Genomic DNA, 27,683 nt, shown 5'->3' with positions numbered 1-27,683 from the left:
CTCCCATGTCAACTTAATTTAGTCCAACATTCTTATTCTTATTTTCAAAAAGTTGGAAAGAGAGGAGAGGATACCAAGAAGTTTTTATTTTTCTTTCTTATTTTTTAACATCATAAACAGGGTTTTTTTTGGTTTTTTTGTACTAGAAAAGGGAAGAAAAGGGATTCTTACCCATATCATTCATATTTCTTGTGGATCTGTGGCCCTGAAAAGGGCCGTTTGGGTTTGACGAAGCTTTACAACTAAACCCGAGGAAATCCTCGTCAATGCTTTCCTTGTCGAAGACGGCACGTAAGTCCTTGTTCGAATCAGGGTAGAGCAAGTCCCCATCGCTGTCACCGTCATTTGCAGCCTCCTCCTCCAAAATGATGTCATCCTCTGCCGTCCATATTGTTGAAGATACAGCATTTCAGAAATGCTCGCTTGATGATGTCCGACGGTATCTCCTCCCATCACTTGATGATCCAGAAGGTCGACCTTTCTCATCCTCCCACTCTTGGTGGAGGTCTTCTCCCCACTCATCCAGTCGGACCAGCAGCGACGTAACCCATCCTTGAACGGCTTGTTGATGGACACATCAAGGGGCTGCAGGAGTGATGACGAGATCGGTGTTGGTCCGACGGAGCAGCGCTTTGGTGTCAGTCTTGTGACAAATGAACGCGTCCAGGCCTAGCATGCTCCATTGTCGGGTGAGACCACCATTACCTACTACCCCAGTCAGTGCACACCCAGTCCTGGACCAGTCCCTCCCTCATCGATGTACCCCTTCGGCTGTGCATGAACAATAATGCGGGCCCCCCTTCCCCGCAAGCCCCCATAAATCCTGATTTTTTTTTCTGCTGTGAACAAACTTTGGTACATAATGGGTGATGAAGGTCGGGGTGAAGATTCATTGAAATTGTGTGTGGTTTCGGAGAGCAAATATCAATTTTGATGGTTAACCCCCCCCCGCCCCACCCACCCCCTAAATCCCCTTAATGAGCGCAGATGTTGATACGGTGAATAAAACTTCGCTGGATGTCAGATATGAAGCTTGTGGCCAAGTTTCATCAAAATCATACGTTTGGTTCAAGCAATATGGACTGATTCACTCACTCACCTTCAGACACTGCTCGATTGCAAAATGCTTGATCGTGGTCAGACTAAAATCCAGGTGAGCTTCAAATGATGGAAACTACGAAAGGCTCTTACCCATTGTTGGCTACAATGTTTACCAATGTACAAACAAATTAATCTAAATTTGCAGGGAAAATATTGTAAATACACCAATTTAGAGTTAAGGGACATAGTATCCCTTGGTCATTGGAGGGTTAAACGAATCTCTTTACATACCTATTACGGAAAATCTTTGAGCCACCCTCCCCTTATCCTATATACAGTACCATCTTAATTCAAACCTTTCCTTTTTGCCGTTTTTCACCCTCACATTCCCATTTCAATACTATGTCCTCACTCCCAACCCCGTACTTGCTTTCATAATAAGTAGACCATTCCCAAGGTTCTCCACGACAGCAATTCCTCACCAGTATAGCAAGGTTCCTCAGAACCGTGGAGGTTACGAGTGGGTAAGGAGCGACTTGCAGTCTCCAAAGCGCGTCCACACTCGGTAAATGTGGCGATAAACCCGTCCTCAAAACTCTTCAATTGTTCCGTCAAAAAGGCTTTCTGGAATGAAAATAAAACGAGTTTCATGCACGTCAAAAAAAGAAAAAAAAAAAACATACAGGCTGGCTAACATATCTTGTAAAAACTTCGTTTTGGCAAGATAAAAATCAATTTATGCACAAACTGCCATTCATTCCACATTTCAGGTCTGGTGTTCTCATGGTGAGGACACATCACCAGCAGAGCAGTGTCTTCACCAGAAGTTGTGGGTTCAAATGCAGCTGAGGCACCAATAATGAAGGTTTAAATTCCAAACCGGACACAAGATACTCGAAGGAAAACTACCATTATCAAATCATCAATAAAAATACATTTTCTTCACAATGACATTTGGAGGGATCCCCACCACCCTGTTGCGCATATTGTCTAACCATGATACACACATGGTGGTCGACTCGAGAATGTTTCAATTCCGTGTTTGCTTCCAAATCTTGTGTCCCCAACCCCTCGCTCTCAGTATCCATCCTTCCCAGTCGTACCCAACTGCTCCTGGACTCTGTGCCTTTTGCAGCTTAGAAGGTGGAGAAGGTTTAACTCTCGACTCTGCAACTGGAATGGACAGAATCAGCTCGCGAGTCATAAAAACCTGTTCTCCTGCTCTTACACATGCTCTCTCTGCCGCCATTTTCACGAGATTATCTTCAGTCTATTTGGAAATAATCTAAAATCACTGCAAAAATTGCATTAAAAAGGTGCAAAAACTGATCCCCTGAACTTCAGATCTATCAGCTTCCTTCCAATCAGCAAGGTTGTATAAACTTTCAACGCAGTTGATATGAAATCCTTCCTTTTACCCAACAACCTCATCTCCGATAACCAATTTGGATTCAGACCAGGTCACCCCACCTTAGACATGCTGCTCCAAGACACACCTAACAATGCATGGAGGCCCTCAATGTCAGACTTGAGATCAGGGCCGTCTCTCTCGACATATCTCGTGCTTTTGAAACGGGAATCCTGCCTTGCTCTCCAAACTCTCTGCTTATGGCATACAAGACTAACTCCACACATCCCTTACTTATTTCCTCTACTCTCATAGCCAAAGTGTGGCACTCAATGGAATCCATTCATCTCCTCTCCCTGTCAAGGCTGGCATGCCCCAAGGCAGTGTTCTGAGCCCAGTCCTATTCCTGATCTTCATTAATGATCTGTCCGACTCTACAAAATCCTCCATCTATTTGCTGAGATGGTTCCACCCTCTGCCGTGACATTCCTCATCCTGCAGACAGGTAGCAGCCTCTTCCCTCTCTTCAGGCCTTAACAAAAATCACAAACTGGTCAAACACTTGAAACATGTCTTTCAATCCTCTGCTCCTTCCATGCTTCGTCCCCCCCCCCCAGGTTTTTGCAGGGCACGCACGGTCCACCAGCTCCAAGACACACCTCCTGGTGAAACGACCTAAATCCAAAATAATTGCTCACCTCCACTCATTTATTCCTCTTTTTTGCCAACTGTGGAACCACCTTCCATACTCTCTTCAATCTCATTCTTTCCTCTAGGTCTTCAAGACAGCTGTTCACCCCCATCTCAAGTCATCCCCCATCCAAAATCATGATGTTTTCCAGACCCGTTTAACCACCCCTCCCAAAATTTTGTTGATTTATCCATCTTGTCCACCCTTTACTTTCTCCCTTACCCATCATTGTTACCTGCATCCCTTGTTTGTCCATCTCCATCTACTTTCTCCCTCCGCCTTGCTGTTGGCATTTCCCCTTTCTTCTGCCGTTCTCTTTGTTGTGTTGTGTCCCGATTTTGTGCGTCATAGCTCTTCCATGAGCCTAGAACATTTATTTTAAAATAAAAAAGTGCAACCTCGGCAGTCAGAGCGGCATACTGATGTTGGTCCTGTTTTATTCGCTGCAACAATAACTCGAGTCGATGCTTTTCCATCAAGGCTTCCTGCTTTTGTTGCCAGACGGCCACCAACGCAGAACGCATTTCGTGATTCATTCGCCGGGACAAGTCCTGCATCTGCAAATAAAAAGCGTAATGTACATCGACGTTTAGGCCAAAACTACTGTGTGTGTGGCTTAAAGTGAAAGGTCACCCACTGAGGATCAACATGGGAGGTCAAGGGGCCTTGGTGGAGAAAAACATCAATGTTCGAAGTTTGCTTCGAGTTTAGCAAGTAAAGGCTGAACTGCCATGGCAGTGCCGGGCTGGTCTGCATCACACCTGCATCTCGGCGTAGTGAGACATCAGATAATCCGTGTGCAGGAGCTTCAGATCCTCTTCTGTGACAGGAACAGCAGAGGTCTTCACCTCACCAGAGAAACACAAACACGCGTCGATGATCATCACGATGGAGCACAAACTTTATAGTAAAACACATGCTTGACATTTGACGTGTAATGAGCAGAATTGTAATTAAACTGCACACAGTCCACTTTATATTAGGTAAACAATAAAAAGTGCAACATCTGTTTGGTTATCCCATTTGATTCCCATCTGAGCCCACACGTTCATTCCAACATCCTTGTTCTTCAGATGATGGATCTGCAACGCTCAATCTTATTCAATAATCAAACGACTCTGTATCCCCAAACCTGAGGATCTTGCAAATTCTCTCTCAGATGGTTTAGTACAACCTCACACATGGTCACAAGGTCAAAGCACAACAACCTCATGCAGGCACTATTGCCATTTCCTTTGGACTTGTGATTTCGTTTATGATGCTGCTGGCCCTTTGTACACAATGGGATGGAAAGGACCATTCAATGGGGGCCTGTTGGCCAACAAAGTCCAAATATTTTAAAAATTGATTTTATGGTTGAAGCGAGATTCCAACGAATTTCAGAATTAAATGCTTCCGTTTTGTGTGCTTTTTCGAACGGTCATCCTATTGGTGTTGGACACGAAGAAAGGCCGGAGACTGAAAAAGGCCAGTCAGTAGTATACCGCACTAAAGTGTGACCTTTACATTCATGTACAGCAAATCCAATATTCCACATGAACAATGGATTGCTGGATGTAAATAACTTGGTTAAATCGCCTCGCCAGAGGAGAGGGTATTGCATTTGGTTCCGTTTCTTTGTCCGTTTGTCTTTTTGTTTATCCACACAGAAAATGAGTGTTTTTCTCTGTAACCACTTGTCGGATCGAAACAAATTTTTCACCGTCGTAACTAATGTATCATGTTTTAATGATAATTATGATGTCATAGGTCGCATGGTGTGGCAGCCATGTTGGAAAAAACGAAAAACTTTGGACCTCTATCTCTGAAACCGCACCAAGGAAATAATTGATACTTGGCACACAGCAAGTACTCCTCATGGTGAATAAGTGGTATATATTTTATGACGTCATTGGTGCCTTCGTTATGACATCATAATTGCATCCATAATTGCATCCTACATCCAATCATTATGAAAAATTGAGGGTCATCTCAGGATAAATTGGTACACAGAAAAAAATTGATGATCAGTCACGTGGTTCGGCAGCCATATTTTTTTAAACCTTCAAAGATGTCTGAAACGGCTGAACAGATTGAGGTGAAACTTCACACATCTGAGCACGTATCTATGAGGAACAAAACGTTCACACATATCATAGGTCACATGGTTTGGCAGCCATATTGGAGTGACCCTAAAACCTATAAAAAAAAAATAATAATAATCTCCAGAATGGCTGGACAGATCGAGGGGAAACATCACACATGTGTTCCCCAAGCTATGGGTGTACAAGTTGTTAAGGAATAATTGATGTCACGGGTTGGCAGCAATATAGGATTGAATCAAAATAATAAATGTTTCTCTGGAACCACTCAATCAATCGAAGTGAAACTTCACAATTATGTTCTCGTCGTGATGGGGAATACATGTTTTCCCTAATATAAATTAAATAATAATTAAACCTAATCAGACGCATGCTCTGGCATGCAGAATTGTTTTGTTTTTTTTGATCTGGGTTCTTTTAAAAAAAAAATTTGTTTTTGACTAAGGCTCACTTGGCTGTGCCTGGATGGCTTTGAGGGTAGAGGAGTAGCAGCTGAAATGTGAATCCTATCCAGGTTCCTCCTGAGGACTTCATCTTTGCTTTTTCCTTATTTGGGTTCCTTCTGATGACTCCAATGCATGACTGCACCTATTTGGTCTTCCATTTGATTTGAATTGAATTTATTGTAATCCCATTCTGAATTCAATTGAATAATAATGTCATGGGTCAGGGTCAGGGTCAGGTGTCCAATCAAAGCGGGACGTCGTACCCGGTCATCACTGCCAGCAGTTATAAAGTGGCAGTTCTAATTACGTCTTATTCTGTAACACACCAGTACACAAACACCACACAAAACTTTGCAAACGCCACATAAAATACACCACAGAAAGCAACACAAACACCACACAAAACAAGTCCTGGTGAGGGTCTGCAATCTCTGATTGCTCTTTTTCTTGTTATTACTGTACTGGTGTGGCCGGTCAGAACACCAGAAGCAGACCAGGGCAGGTTTATAGTGGGGCAAGCACAGGGACGTCACTCACTCCCCCCCCCCCTTACCCTTCCCCACCATCCCCATCTAGTCCAATAACTTGCTCATTTTTAAGATTCAATATTTTGATCAGAATTATAGAGCATGTGTTGGGGGCTGGAGGAGGGGTATTGACACCTGAACCCTCCCCCCTCCCTCTGTGTCATTAATGGATTCTGGCTGAAGCAGCAATACCAATTTAACCATCTCACCTTGGGAATTTCGTTTGGATCATCAGCTTCAAACAGTGCCTCACTTGTAAGCTCACTCTCGCCTACGGGGGGGTGAGGGTGGGCGTTTCATTTATGCCATTTGTCACACTCAACACAAGCCATAAATGTATCCATATACCAACCTCCCGCCCCCCCCCCTACCCCTTTATCACACAAATTCAAAAATGTTTGTTTTTATGTTGGTTTGCTTAATTTTGATGCATTCCTAACCCGCTGGACAGAGTAAATTGAAAACTGATGGTTCTACCCAGAATGTGTCCAGGAAGGTATTGGATGGTGAATATTTTCATGGTTCCGGGGATTAAGGGTGGGGGAAGAACACAATTCTCTCTGCGTAAATATGTTTGATATAGCAGTGCTTCCGGTAGGAGGGAGTATTATAAGTCGAACAAAACTGGGGAAAATAACCCATCTGTAAGGACAGGTTCTTCACTAATCTTAATAAGTGACAAGCAAGAGCAAATGATAAGGTACCCAAGGGTGTAAAACAGTGAGATGACATGGGTGATGAGCAACCTACACAAAGTGGGTAAAACAGAAGATACATCCCATCTTGGCATGGAGCGAGTCAAACCAGAGGCCAAGGAGCTTGAGAGGAAAGTCCAATCAGGCAGTCCTGTCGAGACACAAAAACACCGCATTGAGAAATGTGTGTGTATATGTGTATGTAAATATATATATATATATATATATATATATATATATATATATATATATATATATATATATATATATATATATATAATTACACATTTGGGAGAAATGTATAATTAAGATTTTAGAACGAACTCGACAGTACCTGCCCGTAGGGTGGGGGGGGGAATGAGGGGAGGGAATGGAAAGGCAGTGTTGGGGTTGGGGTTAGATAACCCTAACAACTAACCCTAACCCCAACAGCTTAGGTATCTCATTGTATCCAACGGTTTGGCCATCTATAAAGGACAAACATGAAAAATTGACGTTTTAGTCAATTTAGGACGTCATAACTCGAAAACCGGAAGTCGGAAGTGAATGTCGTCAATCAACTGTGTCATTTAAATTTGATTATCTGTCAAATGGCGTTGGTTCCGTCTCAATCGGATGAAATTGAGAAATTGAAGTTACCCGGTGACCTTGACCCCGTGACCTTTGACTTGACCCCCCCCCCCCCCCATGTCCGTTCTCATGTCCCAAGGATCACTCATGCCAAGTTTCATCTCATTCCATCCAATGGTTCGGCCGCCTATAAAGGACGGACGAACAAACAAACATATTCTATTTTTTTAGTATAGTAGATAACGTAATGGAAAATTGAGGATTAAAAGCTATAGGAATGTTCAGAAATCTATAATGATACGTACATACATATACATATATATATATATATACATATACATATACATATATATATACATATATATACATATATATACATCATACATATATATACATACATATATACATACATATATATATACATATATACATACATATACATACATATACAGTAATCCCCCGTTTCTCACGGGGGTTACGTTCCAAACTTCCCCGCGCTAAGCGAAAATCCGCGATAAATGGACGCCTCCCCCGAAAAAAAATAAAAATAATCGACTCGTCTGGTCTGGTCGGTTTGGGAGTGATCGGGTTTGAGGTGCCTGAGATAGACTCGTCTGGTCTGGTCGGTTTGGCAGTGATTGGGTTTGAGGTGCCAGAGATCGACTCATCTGGTCGGTTTGGCGGTGATTGGGTTTGAGGTGCTGGAGATTGACTCATCTGGTCTGGTCGGTTTTGAGGTGCTGGGTACGAGCAGTGCTCGTCCAACGGCGGCAAACCTTTTTCCTTCCCGAAGCATATCGAGCACCTTAACCTTCTCCTGGAGCGTCAGGACCTTCCTCTGGCGCTTCGGTTCCTTGACAGAAGCCTAGGAAGGTGCAGGGCGTTTGGGCGGTATCGTGGGGCTTGGAGAAAAAAAACGTAGAAAATATTCAAAGTTCACAAGCGAAACTGTCTCGTGTGGTGTGTGACTGGTCGAGCACCACGCATGATAATTTATTGCTGAACTAATTTATATATTACCGTGATATACCGGGGGAAACCGCAGAAAAAAAGTTACGTTCCAAGGGAAAACCCACGATGAACCGCGATAAAGCGGGGGTTGACTGGACATATATATATACATACATCAACATGTGTGGAGCTGTTAGCTCAAAAACTGTGATCGGCTGAAATTGAAGACCGCGATCACGAAATCAGAACACAATAGGTTGCCCATGATTGTTAGAAACCCATTATATAAGAACCCGCGATATTGGAGGGTTTACTGTACTGTCATTGAAAGCAGCATTTGTTGGCACCATACATTGTATCGTGTAGAGGGAATCTTGCAAAAGAAAACTGTTCTGCATATTTGTGGATGTTGTAACAAAAGGTAGTATCTCCATTAAACAAAAACCGGGACAGTGTTTTGATCCACTGAGATCCACAAAGACACAAAGATCGAGACTCAAGAGCAACGGAACCTCAACTTTACCTGGAACATGATAAGCATGTTCAGAAACAATTCCACTTCAGAGAAGATTCGTATTCTTATTCTATCACATGCAGTACATCACTGTGGTTAACATCATTTGCTGGGGCTGCGGATGCGGGGAGGGGCATTGTGTTGCTGCTGATGCAGTGCCCCCTGTAGGTTAGAGCAAAAAATTGGGATTCATTCATGGTGCCAGCGAGAGCTTGCATCCTCTTTGCAAAGCATACTGGTGGATCTTTAACGTCGACCAACAAATGCTGGCAGACGGCAAACACTTTGATGAATCATCCTGCCTGTGAAAACACCAAGATGGCAGTTTAGCACAGGGTCAGGATGTGAATCCAGGCTAGAAAACTCAGAGGGGAGTGTGCATACCTCTATTGTCTGAACTTTCCTACCACCCCCTTGGAAAAGGTTACATCCAGCTTACAGGGGAATTCACGCATTGCGTTCATCCAAGCCCATCCCTCCGTGTACTGCAGTTAGAGCAAAGGGTGGTAGGCTCTTGAAAGAGGAGTCCGAAGTGAAGGCCCGCTGGGCCAGTTACTTTGAGCGGTTGTACCAGGCTGATCCACCAGCTGTCGAGTTGGACGTCAGGGGTGTTACACAATCCCTGCTGCTGACCCTCCAATCAACTGTGGTCCACAGTCAATCAAGTTCGCTTGTGAAAACACAGGCTGCGGTGAACCGGTTGAAATGGGGTAAAGCTCCAGGGATCTGTGGCATCCACGCTGAACTTCTCAAGGCTGGTGGAAATGCTGCACTCGTGTCATTGCATGCAGTTCTGTGCTCTGCCTGGAACACAGGCATCATCTCAACTGACTGGAAGAGGGCCTTGTTGTCCCTCTCTGGAAAGGGAAGGGTGATCGCCAAGACTCGGCCATGAAGTGGTAGGCCACACAAGTTCACAGACGGGACCGCCGAGTGCTGAAGCGCGAAAAAAATCATCTGTCTTCGGTTGCAACACTCACTATCGAGTTGCAAACTGACTCTGGAAGCAACGTCAGTACAAATACTGTTCGTGGAGAGCTTCACAAAATGGGTTTCCATGGCCGAGCAGCCGCACACAAGCCTAAGATCACCTTGCGTAATGCCAAGCATTGGCTGGAGTGGTGTAAAGCTCACCGCCATGGGACTCTGGGGCAGTGGAAACACGTTCTCTGGAGTGATGAATTATGCTTCACCATCTGGCAGTCCGACTGACAAATCTGGGTTTGACGGATGCCAGGAGAACGCTACCTGCCCGGATACATAGTGCCAACTGTAAAGTTTGGGGGAAGAGGAATAATGGTCTGGGGCTGTTTTTCATGGTTCAGGCAAGGCCCTTTAGTTCCAGTGAAGGGAAATCTTAACGCTACAGGATAAAACGACATTCTAGATGATTCTGTGTTTCCAACTTTGTAGCAACAATTTGGGGAAGGCCCTTTCCTGTTTCAGCATGACAATGCCCCCGTGCACAAATCGAGGTCCATACAGAAATGGTTTGGTGAGATCGGGGTGGAAGAACTTCACTGGCCTGCACAGAGCCCTGACCTCAACCCCATCGAACACCTTTGGGATGAGTTGGAACGCTGACAGCGAGCCAGACCTAATCGCCCAACATCAGTGCCCGACCTGACTAGTGCTCTTGTGGCTGAATGGAAGCAAATCCCCACAACAATGTTCCAACATTTAGTGGAAAGCCTTGCCAGAACAGTGGAGGCTGTTATAGCATCAAAGGGGGAACCACCTCCATATTAATGCCCATGATTTTGGAATGAGATGTTGGACGAGCAGGTGTCCACATACTTTTGGCCATGTTGTGTATTTAAAAAAATGTATTGGGCCCGATATGTTCTTGTGGATCAGGCATTGCGTGGCGGAGATATGCGCTCTACCGAATGCCCTTCTCGTGTTTTTTAAGTGATTCTTCACCATTAGGAGATGGGGCCAAAAACGATGACTTGCACAATATCTCAAAAAGTTACGGACGGATTTGGATGAAACTCGGTGGATGCATTGGGTAGGTGACAAGTGTAAGCCAATTGGATTTTTGGTTTAAGGTCAGGATGCAGAGTGGGTTACAAAACGTAAACTATTCAACCTGGTGGAGGTATGGGCTCTACCAAGTGCCATTCTAGTTCTGACTTGTAATACCGACTTCTAAAAATAATTGGAACCCAATAAATTATTGGCATACACACCCCAGGTACAACCACCTGTTTTCATCTCATTCCATTCAGCAGTTCAGAAATCTATTGAAAACAAAAAAAACAAACACACAGACAAACAGGTATACACTTACATGATTCTGAAATTATCACGTTAATTTACCTTGTTGAGCAACAATGTGTTTGGGAGTACTGTCTGGTATCCGGCTTTTGCTGGAAGCACCAAACGGTGTCTGAGATTTCCTCCCAAAAGTAGCAGCAGAAAAGCTACTTTGCAGATGTTCCATTTCTGCAGGATTCCTCGACTGCACATACAATGACACAAAAGATGAGCAATCATAGAATGGCCGGTAGGAACACAATAACACCCTTTAAAATAAAATAAACTAAAATATACAATTTGGCACAAATTGAGTGAGAGAGACAGACAGACAGACAGACAGAGCGTGAGAGCGTGAGAGCGAGAGAGCGTGAGAGCGAGAGAGCGTGAGAGCGAGAGAGCGTGAGAGCGAGAGAGCGAGAGAGCGAGAGACACACACACAGAGAGACTCAACATCATATGATCATATGCTTCCAACTCACGTTATGGTGTACAAGATTATTTTCAAAAGGCACATGACCTTTGACTGTTGAGCTGTTCAACCTAAAATTGAATCAGTTCATCTTTGTATTACAGTGCATACGTGTCACGTACGGTTGCAATATATTGGGTGGTTCATCGGTAATTGCAGTAATCACAGATTTTAAATTAAAGGGCACTTGACTTTAGGCCTTTCATTTCGAACCCAAAATTTCATCACGTCGTCTTTGTATTAGTCCATAGTTATGCCAAGTTTGGTCAAAATCCCTTAAGTGGTTTACAAGTTATCATGGTAACTAGAATCTGCTACTTTCAGCTCAAGGTCACATGACCTATGAACCCAAAATCTAATCAGTTCATCTTTGGATCATAATACACCTTAGTACCAAGTTGGCTAAAAAAAAAACAAATCCCTTCAATGGTTCACATGTTATCACAGCAAGAAAAAATCGATCATGAATGCATGGATGGACAACCCAAAAACATAATGCCTTTGGCAGCGGAGGTACAACCCTCAAAACCCAGGATAAGCATAAATACTCCCACAGCCTCATGGAACTACTCAAATATCCTGAAGGTTTCGAGAAATATGTTGGAAGTATCAGCGTTACAACTCACCGGTCTTACCTGCCTCTTCACCACCACATCAGCTGCAGCCTTCATGTAACGAGATGACACCATCTTTCCTACAAGTACATGGTCAACTCATCAACATGGATAAGAAAGATCAAGTGGGGAAATCGATGTTCATCATCACAATACAATCAATAGCATTCCCACTCAGCTCATTGGAGCTCAACAGAGGTTCTACTTTGCCTATCATGTTTACGTTGCAGTATTCCAGCAATCTCGACACAGGAAACAAAAAAAAAAGCAAATCATCATAGGGAAGGATGCAATCCATTTCAAGAAGTATTCAGATATATGAAGGTACAAATGTTAATTTCTCCTTTTTCTACAATCACCTTTTCTGACAGACTTTGATCCCTTTTCAGGACCTGCTTGATCAACAGGTTTGCTGTAAAAACAATGAACAACATCACAGTTAGGAACGAGTAATCATGACGTGTCAAGTGTAATGAGCAGATCATTTAAACACCGTATGTCGCTGAAATAAGAGTTCCACTTTCTCTCGATTTGACAAGGGGACGCATTGAAAGTGAAAAATCGTTTAATACGGCAGCTTTTCAAACACAATAACATGTATCCAGGTACTCATTGTTGCACCAAGTACAGTACAGTATACATATTAGTATTCTGGAGCCCAGAGGCAGGTTCAGTGCTGTTGAAACAGCTTCCCGAGCAAGGGTTACATTGGGAGGTTTTCCATTGCCTTCCGAACAGTAGTTCAGGCATGATTTTGTAATTGGTTCACTGTGCCAGTGAAAACTCGCCTACGAGTCGCAAATGACACCGTGGGATCTTTAACGCCCACCAACTAATGCTGGCAGACGGGACACCCAATTGAAGGTTCATCCGAGGGACGGCACACACATTGATGAATCAACCTGCCTGTGAAACACCGAGACGACAGTTTTTAGCTGGGTCGGGATTGAAACCCAGGCTAGACAGCTTAGAGGCGTGTGCGTAATCCTCCAAGCCGCCATGTCAACCCAACTAGGTATATACATCAAGGTAAAACTGTGACTAAAGTTAAATTTGCAACATCCCTTCCTGTCAATGCGTTAACTCGTCTTTGCTTGCAAGTTACATGTCAAGGAAATGAAGAGACAGGTGCAATGATGGGGGGGCAAACTCAAGGACAGCAAACCTGGTTCCTTCTTTGTTTTCCTTTCTGGGTTTTCTGTCAAAGTCACCATCTGGGGCAAGAGCAGCATTTTCTCGGGCATCTGCAATGGGAAGCGGAAGAGGAAGCAAATAGCCGAGGGACATTGGTTCAAGAAAACAAATATCTCAATCACCTGACCAGCCATAAACTGTGAAACAAGTGAAAAAAATAGTCAAGGTAAAGAAAGAAGAGAACATATAATTACTTTCACCGAACACCAGTTAGGGTTGGGCAGATCCATACATTCAAAAATAGATACCACTGTGGTGAATTAACGTGAATCGAGGGACATGACGCGGGATCACATGCTGTGCGTCTCGCGTATAAGGGGATGTCTCTCTGCGGCACGAGTGATTGTCCCCGGGGCATTGCTATTGACATCGGCTGTCCACTTGATGCTCGTTAACTGAAGGTGCTCATTGACTGGTGAGAATGGAGATTATATCGAACTCCGTGCTTACGCGGATTTAGTCTGCAATGGTTAACTGCACATGTATACGTTACTGCTTATGTACTCCTAGCTGAACCTGTATTTCCTGGTGTGCCCACAGAAGCGGCTCCAATCAAATGGAATAAAGCCTAAACTCTGAAGGTTCATCTCTCGCTCTCATTTCAATTTATTCCATTTGATTTTCTCGGCTCTCTCAACCAAAGATGGACAAGATCTACAAACCAGAGAGGTTCGACGCAGACCCGAACGCGACTGACGCAGAAATGAAATGGTCGCATTGGTTCTGCTCCTTCTCACACTATCTGACCATCATCGCGGAGGGAGCTGACAAATTTGCCGCTCTCGTGAATCATGTCTCGCCCGGCATGTACAGGCTCTTCTCGGAGTGCGACACTTACGAAGCAGCGATCGACGTGCTGCAGGCGCTCTACGTGAAGCCCAAGAACGAGGTATACATACGACATCTTCTCAACACACGCAAGCAAGCAGCCGGGGAGACAATCGATCAGTTCCTGCAAGCTCTGAATCAGCTGGGAAAAGACTGCAGCTTCCGGGCCGTAAGCGCCGAGGAACACCGAAAGGAAGCCACACGGGAGGCATTCATCCAAGGACTCAGATCAGCCCACATACGGCAACGCTTACTAGAGAAAGCGCAACCCACTCTTGACAAGGTAGTCGATCAGGCTCGAGCGATGGATACGGCTCAGCAGCAATCTGAGTCATTTGGGACACCGATGCTGCTCATGAACGCTGCTACGATGGGAACCCAAGGAACCCCACTGGCACAGACACAGCCAGACATGAGGGATGGAGAAACACCCGAGGAGCCGGATACCCAGGCCACGTCAAACTCCTCAGCAACTGCTCCGGTCGGTAAATGCTTCTTTTGTGGGTACAAAAGGCATCCTCACAAAAATGTCCCGCCAGAGATGCCACATGCATGAATTGCGACAAGAAAGGGCATTATGCCAGGGTATGTAAATCTACTCTAAGGAGAAATAAACCCACTTCTGCGGCTCTCTACTCGCAAAATAAATTGACTGCAGCCTCCCCGGGGAATCTATCCAAGGCTATCATCAACGTACGAATTAACGGGCATATGGCTGAGGCACTGATTGATACCGGTAGCTCTGAAAGTTTCGTCAACAGCTCGCTAGTGAAGGGCAGGAAATGGGTAATCCACCCGACTGACAATACGGTATGCATGGCCGCCACCTCACTACAATCCCGCGTACGAGGGTACTGCAATGTTGAATTGGACGTAAAAGGGTACACGCATCGGGATGTAAAGGTGCTGGTGCTTCGTGATTTGTGCGCAGACGTAATTCTGGGTCATAATGTCCTCAAGCAGCACACGAGCGTCGAAATACCCTTTGGAGGAAGCAAGCCTCGTCTAATTTTAAATGCGTTGACCACCGCGGAGGTGACGTCCCCCCAGCTGTTCGCTAACTTGTCGCCGGTCTGCAAACCGATAGCGATCAAATCGCGGCGATATACCACTGCTGACATGAATTTCATCACTTCAGAAACCAAGCGATTACTGGAAGAAGGAATTATAGAACCGAGCGACTCGCCATGGCGCGCACAGGTGTTGGTAACCAGCAGTCAGAACCATAAGAAACGGATGGTTGTCGATTATTCCCAAACGGTCAATCGCTTCACCCAACTCGACGCCTACCCCCTGCCGCGCATAGATGAGATGGTCGAACGCGTGGCCAATTATAAGGTATTCAGTACCATCGACTTGCGAAGCGCCTATCATCAAATTCCCATCCGAGAGGAAGACAAACCGTACACTGCATTCCAGGCAGGACGGCGCCTCTACCAGTTCAGAAGGATACCATTCGGTGTCACGAATGGAGTAGCTTGCTTCCAACGGGTTATGGACGACATCATCTCAGATGAAAACCTCGAAGACACTTTTGTTTACGTGGATAATGTCACAGTGTGCGGTAGGGATCAGAGGGAACATGATAGGAATCTGGACAGATTCTTGAGCATTGCTGGAAAATATAATCTGACTCTCAACTACGAGAAATGCGTATTCTCGGCAAGGTCAATTGACCTTCTTGGCTACACTGGCCGACGGCACAATTAAGCCTGATCCTGAGCGGATTGGGCCCGCTCCGTGAGCTTCCACCACCTCAGGACTTGCAAACAATGCGCCGGGTGATCGGGATGTTCGCTTACTATGCAAGATGGATTTCGCAATACTCCGAGAAAATACATCCCCTAGTGCATTGCAAAAACTTTCCACCAGATGCCGCTGTCGTAAAAGCTTTCCACAATCTCAAGGATGATATCAGTAAGTCCGTGGTTTTATCGATCGACAGCTCGGTGCCCTTCGTGGTGGAGACCGACGCTTCAAATCACGCCATAGCTGCTACACTTAATCAGTCTGGGCGGCCGGTCGCTTTCTTCTCGAGAACTCTCTCTAGAAGCGAGCAGAGACACTCGGCAATAGAGAAGGAGGCGTACGCCATCGTCGAAGCGCTGCGTAAATGGAGACATTATTTACTGGGAAACCACTTCACGCTCGTTACGGACCAACGATCCGTGGCATTCATGTTTGATGGGAAAAATAACGGGAAAATTAAGAATGAAAAAAATTATGAGATGGCGGATAGACCTAGCTTGCTACAGGTACGACATTGTTTACCGGCCCGGGAAAGAAAACCCTGCTGCAGATACCTTCTCCCGGGTCTACAGTTCGGCAACAATCAGTCAGGCTTTGCAAGACCTCCATGTGTCTCTGTGCCACCCAGGGGTAACCAGGATGGCACATTTCGTACGCAGACAAAATCTTCCCTATTCTGTTGAAGATATTAAACAAATGAATGCTTCATGCCCTGTTTGTGCTGAACTAAAACCCAGATTCTATGGCGCGGCTTCTGGCAGACTGATCAAGGCTACTTCCCCCTTCGAGAGACTAAACATCGACTTCAAAGGGCCCCTACCGACCGAAACAGACAACAGATACATATTCACCGTTGTTGATGAATATTCAAGGTTCCCTTTCGCGTTTCCGTGCTCGGATATGACCTCGGGCACTGTCGTAAAATGTCTCTCTGACGTCTTCGCTATGTTTGGGAGACCTTCGTACATACATTCAGACAGAGGGCCGTGTTTCATGTCGGCCGGGCTAAAACAATTCCTATTAGAGCACGGCATAGCAACTAGTCGAACGACGGGTTACAACCCACAGGGAAACGGGCAGGTGGAACGGTATAATGGAGTAATTTGGAAAGCCGTAACTCTGGCGCTGAAATCGAGAGGACTGGGCCCCGAGCGATGGGAGGTTACTCTTCCTGACGCTCTGAATTCCATACGCTCTTTGCTCTGCACGTCCACAAATGCCACTCCTCACGAACGTATGTTTACTCACCAACGACGTTATGTTGACGGTCAAACGGTGCCCAACTGGCTGACCCACCCCGGTACAGTGTTCATGAAACGCCCGGTACGACAAAGCAAGTATGAACCCCTGGTGGAGGGGGTCGAACTCATTGACACTAATCCAGAGTATGCTCATGTCAGGCTCCCGGATGGCAGGGAGACCACTGTGTCGGTTCGCCATCTGGCTCCCTCAGGTACTCCTCCCGCCGGTACACCACCTTCTGGCACTCCTCCTTCTGACATTTCCCCCCCAGGAACTCCGCCAGGCGACGGGGCTGCCGCGTTCCACCCGAGAGCGATCGAGGAGTCATCCCCGGCACAAGTCGAGGCTCACCAAGAGGATCGGGAGTCTCCCTCAAGTGAAACTGCCGTTTACTCCCGGAGAGGTCGACGAATAAGGCCCCCTCGACGACTCAATCTGTAAAGGGGATTATCGGCATTCTCGCTGCTCATGCTCCTATATGCCCATTATATCATATATCGATGCTCATTTCCATGCTCCTACAACTCAAAATAATCACTGCTTGGCATGTATGCTTCTGTAGATCTATTAGTCCGCGTTGCTTGAAATGTATACTCCTATAGTGCTAAAGCAATCATGGTGTGTAAGATGGGCCCCTAGTTACATTTTAAAGGTGAGGAGAATGTGGTGAATTAACGTGAATCGAGGGACATGACGCGGGATCACATGCTGTGCGTCTCGCGTATAAGGGGATGTCTCTCTGCGGCACGAGTGATTGTCCCCGGGGCATTGCTATTGACATCGGCTGTCCACTTGATGCTCGTTAACTGAAGGTGCTCATTGACTGGTGAGAATGGAGATTATATCGAACTCCGTGCTTACGCGGATTTAGTCTGCAATGGTTAACTGCACATGTATACGTTACTGCTTATGTACTCCTAGCTGAACCTGTATTTCCTGGTGTGCCCACAGAAGCGGCTCCAATCAAATGGAATAAAGCCTAAACTCTGAAGGTTCATCTCTCGCTCTCATTTCAACCACCAACTAGTATAACTGCCAAGTCAGTAAGGATCCATCCCGACATTTTCGACCATCGACAGTTCTGAATTGGGTCGGATGGAGATCTCAGAGACAAGAGTTGAAACATCACACCTGAGCCTTGTTGACAAGGTAGCTATACAAGTTTGTAATCTTCATTGTTGATCAACACTCCACAAAAGATCTGCTGCAAAAGTGCTGACGGATAGCAGATAGGTATGTCCAGTTGTACACTGCCCTCTGAGCTGTCTCACCGGGTTTGAATCACAACCGCGCTATAAACCGTCACCTTGGTGTTTCCCATGCAGGCCAAGGCATCGATGCATTCGCCGCTCATTGAATGGACAATAAGCCAGAGGACCGGTCATGGGACGACAAATATCCCACAAGGGCTTTCATGAAGAGTTGGGGAGATATCGCCAACAGGCTGAACAAATTACAATATTCTTAAGTCCAAAATGACTCCAGTCAAAAATCAAGCCTGGATTGATGGTTCATGAAACACTTGGACCAAAAACTACCCTGGCCGATCTCACAAGAGGGTAGGAATAATCTGAGCAATACAAGGTCACAGTGGATAATGCTCTGTTGCAAAACAGTTACTCCATTGCTCACCTTCCTCAGATCCATTGGATGAGCCTGTGGTCGAAGTCTGATTTGACACTGCAATCACACAAATAAAACCAACAGATGAATCTAAGAAAATGGCAAAGCATGACATCACAAACCAAATGAAAAGAAATCCCATGATAGAGTGCAAGGATGTAGTTTGGATGTTGATCAGCTCAGACTAAGAGCAATGCTTGAACGTTTTTAACCTCACCTGGACTTTAGTCCGGTGAGCTTATGTGATCGAGCAGTATCTGTAGGTGTGAATCAGTGAGTAAGTCAGAAAACACGTCAGTCATTATCGCTTGAACCAAACACACAATTTTGAGGAAATTTGGCCACGAGCTTCATATACTGTATGATGCCGAATGAGGGTGTATTGACCGCATCAAAATCTGCACTCGTTAAGGTGGTCTTCGGGGATGGGGGGGGGGTGGGTGGGTTTGACCACCACAAAATAGGTATTTGCTCTCTTCTCTGAAACGACAGTACTACACACACACAATTTCGTTGAAACTTCACCCCAACCTTCATCACCCATGATGTACCAAAGTTTGTTCACGGCATAAAAAACACAAGCGTCTTGGGGGTTTAAGCCCCCGCCAAACATAGGCATTTGCTCTCTTCTCCAAAACTACACACACAATTTCAATGACACAATTTCAAAGTTGACAACAACCTTCATCATCAGTGATGCACCAAAGTTTGTTCACGACATTAAAAAAAAAAACCAAGGTCGAATGGGGTCTGCGGGGGGTTTGAGTGATTGTTGTTCCTGATCCAGGTGAGGTTCAATCAATAGACCTCCACAACTTGATAAAATGTCATGATGATCGGTTTAGAATTGTGACCTGCAGGTAATAAACAAACAAACAAACAAACAAACAAACAAGCAGTCATGGACTGGTACTTACGAAATAGTCAACTTGACCTCTGACCTTGTCTAATAAAAGCTGTCTCCAGAGAAGGTAGCGACGCAAAGCAGAAGTTTCTACGATGATTCTGTACCAAACCATCAAAAAAAATCGAATGTTTGACCTCACTGTGACCTTGACCTTTGACCGAAATCTAATCAGCGCTAGCCATCACCCTCCTGAATCACGTGGTGTAATTGGACATTGGTAGCTTCTTCCGTTCTTGAGTTATAACTTTTTTTTGGATGTTTGACCTCACGGTATCCTTGACCTTTGACGAAAATCTAATCAGCGCTAGACATCACCCTCCTGAATCACGTGGTGTAATTTGACATTGGTAGCTTCTTCCGTTCTCAAGTTATCGTGCCTACAAGCAAACACACAAACAGAGGACGGAAGTCATCAATATACTTACGAAATCTTTAGATTTCGTAAGTAACAAACGGAGTAAACACCGAGTACTCCCTCCCTTTGGCGCCCGGCGACGATGTCATGCATCGCCTGGATACGGAATTGGGAAGCAGTGGTGTACAATATTTCTCACGGCCATCACAGTTGACAACCACAACTCCCACACCTACATGATAAAAAGTAAATATCATCATTTTAAACTGACCACGTGTATCGACAATCCACAAGTATAACCTTCCCATTAGTGTTAATAAGCACAAAGGTTTGGTTAGAACACACACACATCCACGAATATTCGGCCTTGCACTGGCCCACATCGTCGGGAGTTTTTGCAATGCAGACTGCAACATATCAACTTTTTGGACAACTTGATCAGGAAGTTCTCCAAATTTTTCATTGCTCAGACACACCTTTTTCTTGCAGGTACGTTTGCAAGTATTTACTTGCTTCTTTAAAAGTTTTTTTCAGCGTTTCATTCTACAATTGTTATCGAACACACGTGAAAAACATCCAGGCCGCCCCGAATGACCGTTACCAGGGGTTCCTGCACATTTGCATCAAGCAATCTGGGGCGGTTACGTCATTTCGAAAGTGCCATATTGGAGTGGGTCAATTGTTCATTTGTGCTGTATCCCTGCTCGTGAAGCAATAAGAAACAATGAGGTTTGTGACCAAGCAGTCGGCAAAGCCTTTAAACCAGGATTACACAACCAAAACTCCTCTGGAGCCATGGGAACTTCTTTCCATAAATCATCATCATCATCATCATCATGTACCATGCGATATGCAGAGTGTTAGTGCTGCCAAATCAGTGACGAAGCTACAATTCTGGATGGGTTATCATTCCGACACAGGAAGTCAAGGCAGGAATTTGGAATTTGTTCATGGTGCCGGCGATAGTTCACCTATTCTTCACGAAGGACTCCGTGGGATCGTTATAGTCCACCAACTGATGCCTGCAGACCGATCATCCAGCTTAATGTCCATCCAATGGACGGCACACATGTCGATGAATCACCCTGCTTGTGAAACACTCGGATGACAGTCTATGCCTGGGTCGAGATTTGAACCCAGGCCTGGACTAGTGTGCATACCTGGTACCTCCAGACCATCCTGTCAGCTCTTAGTATAATTTGGGAACGGATTTATAAGAAAACGTAAACTCAGTGGTGGAAGTGTACCAAGCGGGGAGGCTCTGTTGTGGTGTTCACCCATTCGTTGGATCCCAAGGATGCCCAGGTCAAATTCACCAATTAACCTTCCCACAGAGATCAGATGATTTTGGGCAGTATGAGACGAACAGGATGTACTCGAGGTTCCTATTGATGGAGGATGGGATGTCACCCAACCGGGAAATGTGGACGGTGCAAAGGAAGAACCTGAAGGACGGCGCAAAGGAGCAACCTGAAGGACGGCGCAAAGGAGCAACCTGAAGGACGGCGCAAAGAAAGAACCTGAAGGACGGCGCAAAGAAAGAACCTGAAGGACGGCGCAAAGAAAGAACCTGAAGGACGGCGCAAAGAAAGAACCTGAAGGACGGCGCAAAGAAAGAACCTGAAGGACGGCGCAAAGAAAGAACCTGAAGGACGGTGTAAAGAACCTGAAGGACGGTGTAAAGAACCTGAAGGACGGTGTAAAGAACCTGAAGGACGGTGTAAAGAACCTGAAGGACGGTGTAAAGAACCTGAAGGACGGTGTAAAGAACCTGAAGGACGGTGTAAAGAACCTGAAGGACGGTGTAAAGAACCTGAAGGACGGTGTAAAGAACCTGAAGGACGGTGTAAATAAAAAAACCTGAAGGACGGTGTAAATAAAAAAACCTGAAGGACGGTGTAAACAACCAGACTGCCGGATATTTTATCCCAACTGGACCACAGGTACTCTCGACTGAAAATCCGTGATTAAATTTGTGAAAGAAAGTCTAAAGTGTAAAGAGACCTGTTGTTTTTCCACCTCCTGACAAAATGTTATCGGAGAGTGGTGTCGACGAGGTCGGAGGACGACGAGGTCGGAGGACGACGAGGTCGGAGGACGACGAGGTCGGAGGACGACGAGGTCGGAGGACGACGAGGTCGGAGGACGACGAGGTCGGAGGACGACGAGGTCGGAGGACGACGAGGTCGGAGGACGACGAGGTCGGAGGACGACGACGCAGTCGGGGGACGCAGTCGGGGGACGCAGTCGGGGGACGCAGTCGGGGGACGCGGAATTTCGTGAACCCATGTGACAAACAAAATACCGCCAACCTTTACAGCTGCAATTTGCGTGTAAATTAATTAATAAAACTCAAACCGCACCTTCGATCACGAGGTGAAGGTGACCAGTTTACACAAGTTAGTAAAATTAACAATATAATATCGCGGCCCTGTCTACAAATGCCAAAATAATAGATCCGTCCTTTCAACGATTCGATGCATCGTCAAATTTGTTAATCGAGCAAAATATTCAATAACAAACAAAACGCGGTCGATAACCTCACGATGAGGCATGGGTCCGTCACTTCGCACTCACTTTTACTGCATGACCACCTGGTTGTAGTTCCTCATTCAAATCCGCCCGCGTCCAACGTCTTGTTTTTACCGTTTTTCAGATTATTACTTTTTTTTGTCTGTTTTTGTACGGCCGAAATTTTCAGATGAAAATTATAAATAATATCGAAAAATAAACAACAACCAATAGCAACATTAAGTTTTCACCAGCAATGAGAAAATATTATTTAAACCTCCACAATCAGCGCCAAAGCCACTGCCGCTTACTATACCACCATGGCGAACTACATTGCACAAGCAACGAGACAATGGATTAATTTTAATTAACAGGCACTATTACATAACGTTGGTTTCAAATGAAAACAATAATGGCGGTTTATAAGATTTTTCATGTCTCGTAGAATAAGTGTAAACTGTGCGCTGCAGCGGCAAAACAGACCGAGGGCGATTTATGACGTCATCGTATTTAAATGGCGGGAATTTTTTTTCAAAACAGGTCACATGGGTGTATGGATAGTCGAATTCCTTTCGATTTCCCGGTCTTTACGAGGTAGATTGCGATTCGATGTGCCGTAGAATTGCGATTTGATGCAGTACAACGTGATTACGGTATATTATTATAAAACTAGTACGTGCCCGTAGGTGCGTGGCCGTACGTGCAACAAAAAAAAAGCACCGTGTCCTGTCATTGGTTTGGTAAATAAATGGCCATAGCTTGGGAAACAGCTGAAACGGAAGAAGAAGAACGATGTCAAACCTTGAAAATGCCCATACTGAGGTCCCCAGCGTCAATTGTGACGTCATATAAAAGGAAGGATAAGAATTGTGACGTCATAGCACCATGTCCTGTCATTGGTTTGGTAAATAAATGGCCATAACTTGGGAACCACTTGTCCGATTAATATCAAACCTTGAAAAGGCACATACTCAGGTCCCCAGCAATATACCTGGCAAGTTTCAATTAGATCGGACCAGTGGTTATCAAGGAACAGCGGTCACAGACAGACAGACACACGGGGATTGCTGGAATTATAGATAGATAATATCTTTTCTACACGTACACGAAATATAATTAAGTAACTTGGTCCTTTTGGTTCCAAATCCCGTGAAGCCAATTTTGGCTTAAAAGGTTTTGACTGCGGAGGTGTGTTCCATGACAAACCCCCAGACCAGGCGACATGATCAGTTTACGTTTTGTATTTCACTCAAAGGGCGGATCTGGATTCGGACCTCACCTAAAATGTAATCGGCTTGTTCTTGTCACCTCACCAACTCATCCAGAAAGTTTTGTCCCAATCCGTCAATAAGTTTTTCAGATATCACGCTCTCTCGTCCATATCGTTTCAGCCCGATCACTCAATGGTAAAAAATCCGTTTGTAAATTAAATAATTCGCGCATCCAGATGTGTATTCGGATCTTCACCAGAATTGATTCAATTCTTCCAAGTGGCACTTCCAACCTGTCCACCAAGTTTCGTCGGAACCGGTCCATAACCTTTTGAGATATTGTGCTATATGATGTTTTTGGCCCAGTCCCTATCTATCAATGGAGAAGAATCACTTGAAAGATTCTCGGATCCTGGTCGAACTCCGGCACTTGTGGTTCGAGACTCCGCATCGACCAAGTCTTGTTCGTTGTCCGCATTAAACTCGATTTCATCTGAGCCTGACTGTATCGCATTTCTCAACAAGTATTGACAGAAGGCATGGGTCTCCAGCGTCTTTTGGGTCTCCGGCATCTTTTTAGGTCTACGGTGACTTTTGGGTCTTCAGTCTTTTGGGTCTTTTTGGGTCTACGGTGACTTTTGGGTCTTTTTGGTCCTTGGGGACTGCAATGATTGAACCAGCGCACGGGATTAAAGCAACGACTTTCATCATTAAATAATCCCAGAAGGGAAAATGACAAAGAGTTCCGGTAATTCCAGATCCTCAAGATATAGTAGCAACACCCACAACAGGGACTTTTGGGTAGTCAGGGTCTTCGGCGTCCTTTTGAGTTATTTACTGACCTCTGTTGACCGCTTCAACTATTTGCCGGAGGCTACACCAGTCGCTGGCATCACTGCATCTACCATCGCCATGGCTCTTGTCCACACCTGAATGACAAGTTTTGTTGTTCCATCAACCATCACAACAGATCATGGTAGCCAGTTCGAATCAGCTCTAGTTCACGACCTGACTCAATTCCTAGGAACCGACCATGTGCAAACCACCACTTCCCATCCTGTAGCGAATAGTATGGTGGAGTGTTTCCACTGCCAACTCGTCTTCTGTTAAAGTGCATGACAACTACACACACTGGACTGATGTCGTACACGTATGATGTACCTATGGTCCTGCTTGGTACACGACCTGCTCAAAAAGACCACCTTGGATGCTCTACTGCAGGACTAATGTACGGTGCACCGCTTTGTCTCCCTGGAGAATTCTTCTCAGCATCTGATGACACCTTGCCCAAAGCCACCAACTACATTAACCAGCTTCACTAGGCCATGTGGGACCTCCAGACGACACCGACAGGTACACCTTCATCATGCTCAGTTGTTATTTCCTAGGAATTTTCTACGTGCACCCACTTTTTCATGCGGCGTGACTTGTCGGGAAACCCCTGTAGCAACCTCATGACAGACCTTGCAAGGTTCTACAATGCTCCGATAAGACCTTCATCTTCAACATGAACAGTGATCATGATACGTCTCCATAGATCGCTTGTAACCAGTTTTTCTTGATGTATCACCAGAGCCGACACTCCTACTGACCAACAGGTGGACACTTTCTACAAGAGTACCCTTAATGTCAAATACCGCTTGCTATGGGCATCATGTACACTTCCCCGCACCATATGTATGAGAGTGCATTTTGCTTGTTGACAATTTCTCTTTACTGTAACTTTGATCATTATTATTATTATTATTGTTATTTATTTATTTATTTTTGCATGGAGAGTCTCCATCTCTAATGACACCATATTGTTTTTCGTTTGTACCTTCTGTTCGATGAATGCACGAGGAGGGGAAGCAGTGTAGAGGCATCGTAATACTGTACGTAACGACGATTTAGCTTTGGTTTATCAGACCATTTTCTGGTACGGGGTTTCCTGGCAGGGGTTTTGAGAGGTTTTTACCATTTCAGTTGAACAAAGACTTGATTCTGAAACCGAAAATCTTGTGTTCCACAGTGAAAGAGCTTTGGCTCTGAGTGAAACCAAGAGTGCAACACAATTAACGTTTTTAAAGTCCATGAAATAATTTAAATTGATAGTCTAAGTTGACCATTTCCTGTCACTTGGGATGGATACTTTTGCTCGTGCATATATGACACTTATGGGGGCGGGGGATTAAGGGGGGTGGGGTAACGCGACTTATGATGCACCCGATAGATATGATACCTTGCGACAGTTGGATTCCTCTACCTCCAAGCAATTGAGGTTCGACTAACACTATAAGTCAATCAGAGTGCAAATATGTGGAGTTATCATTGCTTTTAAAAATTAATTAATTAGTCTCTAGATGCTAGAACAACTGTGACACTGAGCTTTTTTTTTTTTTTAAATCAGGGAGACACTTGACGCTGGTACAAATCAAAGCTTACATGGTGAGCTCTCCTATGAGTTGTCCACTCCTCATGATGTTCCTACTTGCTGTTACAAAGCAATGCTTCGAGAAGCGAGTGTTGTTCTGGAAGCATGCAGTCTTTCTGACGGTCATTCTAACATGGGATGTAAAGTCGACCATCCCATCTGCTTTAAGGTCATCGATATGAACAATTCCATCGGTATATTTTGAGTGTCTCAGACCATGCCCAAATTCTTTGCTTGGGGCGAGCTACATAATTATCATTACCTGGATTAAATGGGAAAGCTGGGATATTACAGTGGGATGGAAAAGTATGAGTCCGGTAGGAAATTTATTCAGCGAGATGTGATAACAAAATAAACTAAAACAGCACTCATACGGCGCATAATCTCACCTTGCGTGTTCATTCTGAACAAAACTATAATTGTTAACTGAACACGCTGCTGCTGTGGCCCACTGCTGTCATAGCCTATATACCCGTATCATCCATGCACCACATTATGTCACATACTTTCTTTGCATGGATTATGTCATAAATTTAATTCTTCACTCACATCTGGTCATAGATCAGATTTTTCAAATAAAGGTTTAAATTTAACCAATTTTTGCTGGAATACCACTTCACCGATAACATCATCATTATCACTATATAACCCGTGAGGAATTGATGACATATGCCAAGTTTCAAATTTTTTTGTTGAATGGTTTTGGAGAAAATGATGTCCAAATTTTTTACTTTAATCCAATATGGCTGCCATACCATGTCAATGATGACATCAGAGTTAGCAATAAAATATTCTCCATGGGGAGTCCCCACTACCTACAACCTACCCTCACCCTACCTACTACCGAATAGCACTACCTACTCGAGGGCCGGTGGAAGGCATCACATGACACAATGTCCAGGTGTTGAGGGCAAACGTCGTTTTCATCAATGTCCGAATCCGAAATACACACGATTATCCGATGACGAAAAAGGATTACAGATGGCACCCACCTGTCTAATCTATAAACACAATCGATGATGGAAACACTAATCAACACAGACTTTTTATTCCAAAATTAATATTTCAAAAAGATCTGAAAGAACAAAAACAAACAAATATTACAGAGACCACAAATTGAAGTGCTGGCAGAAAAACCGAGAGGTATGCAATCTTTACCTTCCAGCTGTCTGGCCTGGGTTCAAATCTGGCCTGGGTTCAAATCCTGACCGAGCTATAAACTGGATGGATGTTGAGCTGGGTGTCCTGTCTGGCAGCATTAGTTGGTGGATGTTAAGATCCTATGGTGTCCTTCATGAAGTACAAACAGGTTATCTCTGGCACCCTAAACAAATTACAAATTCCTGCTCTGAACTATAAGGGGCACTGCATCAGCAGCACACCTCTGCACCCAGAAAATGATGCCACTTGCACCTAGGTGGAATAATAAGAACACCACAGA

The 27,683-nt window shown here is 44.8% G+C and overlaps 1 protein-coding gene across 1 annotated transcript in view; it reads right to left on the bottom strand.

Annotated features, from left to right (window-relative positions):
• Positions 1-22,662, bottom strand: part of LOC147012838 (uncharacterized) — a 28,885-nt gene extending 6,223 nt beyond the window's left edge. Inside the window, exons 1-12 of the mRNA XM_085853456.1 lie at positions 22,631-22,662; positions 22,112-22,419; positions 18,855-18,902; positions 13,375-13,453; positions 12,569-12,621; positions 12,222-12,289; positions 11,187-11,328; positions 6,885-6,980; positions 6,344-6,405; positions 3,842-3,928; positions 3,479-3,637; positions 1,524-1,665 (exon numbers count right to left, since the gene is read on the bottom strand). Coding sequence (XP_085709582.1) covers positions 1,524-1,665; positions 3,479-3,637; positions 3,842-3,928; positions 6,344-6,405; positions 6,885-6,980; positions 11,187-11,328; positions 12,222-12,289; positions 12,569-12,621; positions 13,375-13,453; positions 18,855-18,902; positions 22,112-22,419; positions 22,631-22,662 — 1,276 coding nt within the window. The remainder of the gene's footprint in view (positions 1-1,523; positions 1,666-3,478; positions 3,638-3,841; positions 3,929-6,343; positions 6,406-6,884; positions 6,981-11,186; positions 11,329-12,221; positions 12,290-12,568; positions 12,622-13,374; positions 13,454-18,854; positions 18,903-22,111; positions 22,420-22,630) is intronic.
• Between the last annotated feature and the right edge of the window lie 5,021 nt (positions 22,663-27,683).

The sequence above is a fragment of the Eptatretus burgeri genome, chromosome 14, assembly GCF_056783735.1.
Source record: "Eptatretus burgeri isolate ZD-2024b chromosome 14, Ebu_testis_v1, whole genome shotgun sequence".
In the NCBI taxonomy this organism is placed as follows: Eukaryota; Metazoa; Chordata; class Myxini; order Myxiniformes; family Myxinidae; genus Eptatretus; species Eptatretus burgeri.
This window is presented reverse-complemented; position numbering and strand designations above follow the sequence as displayed.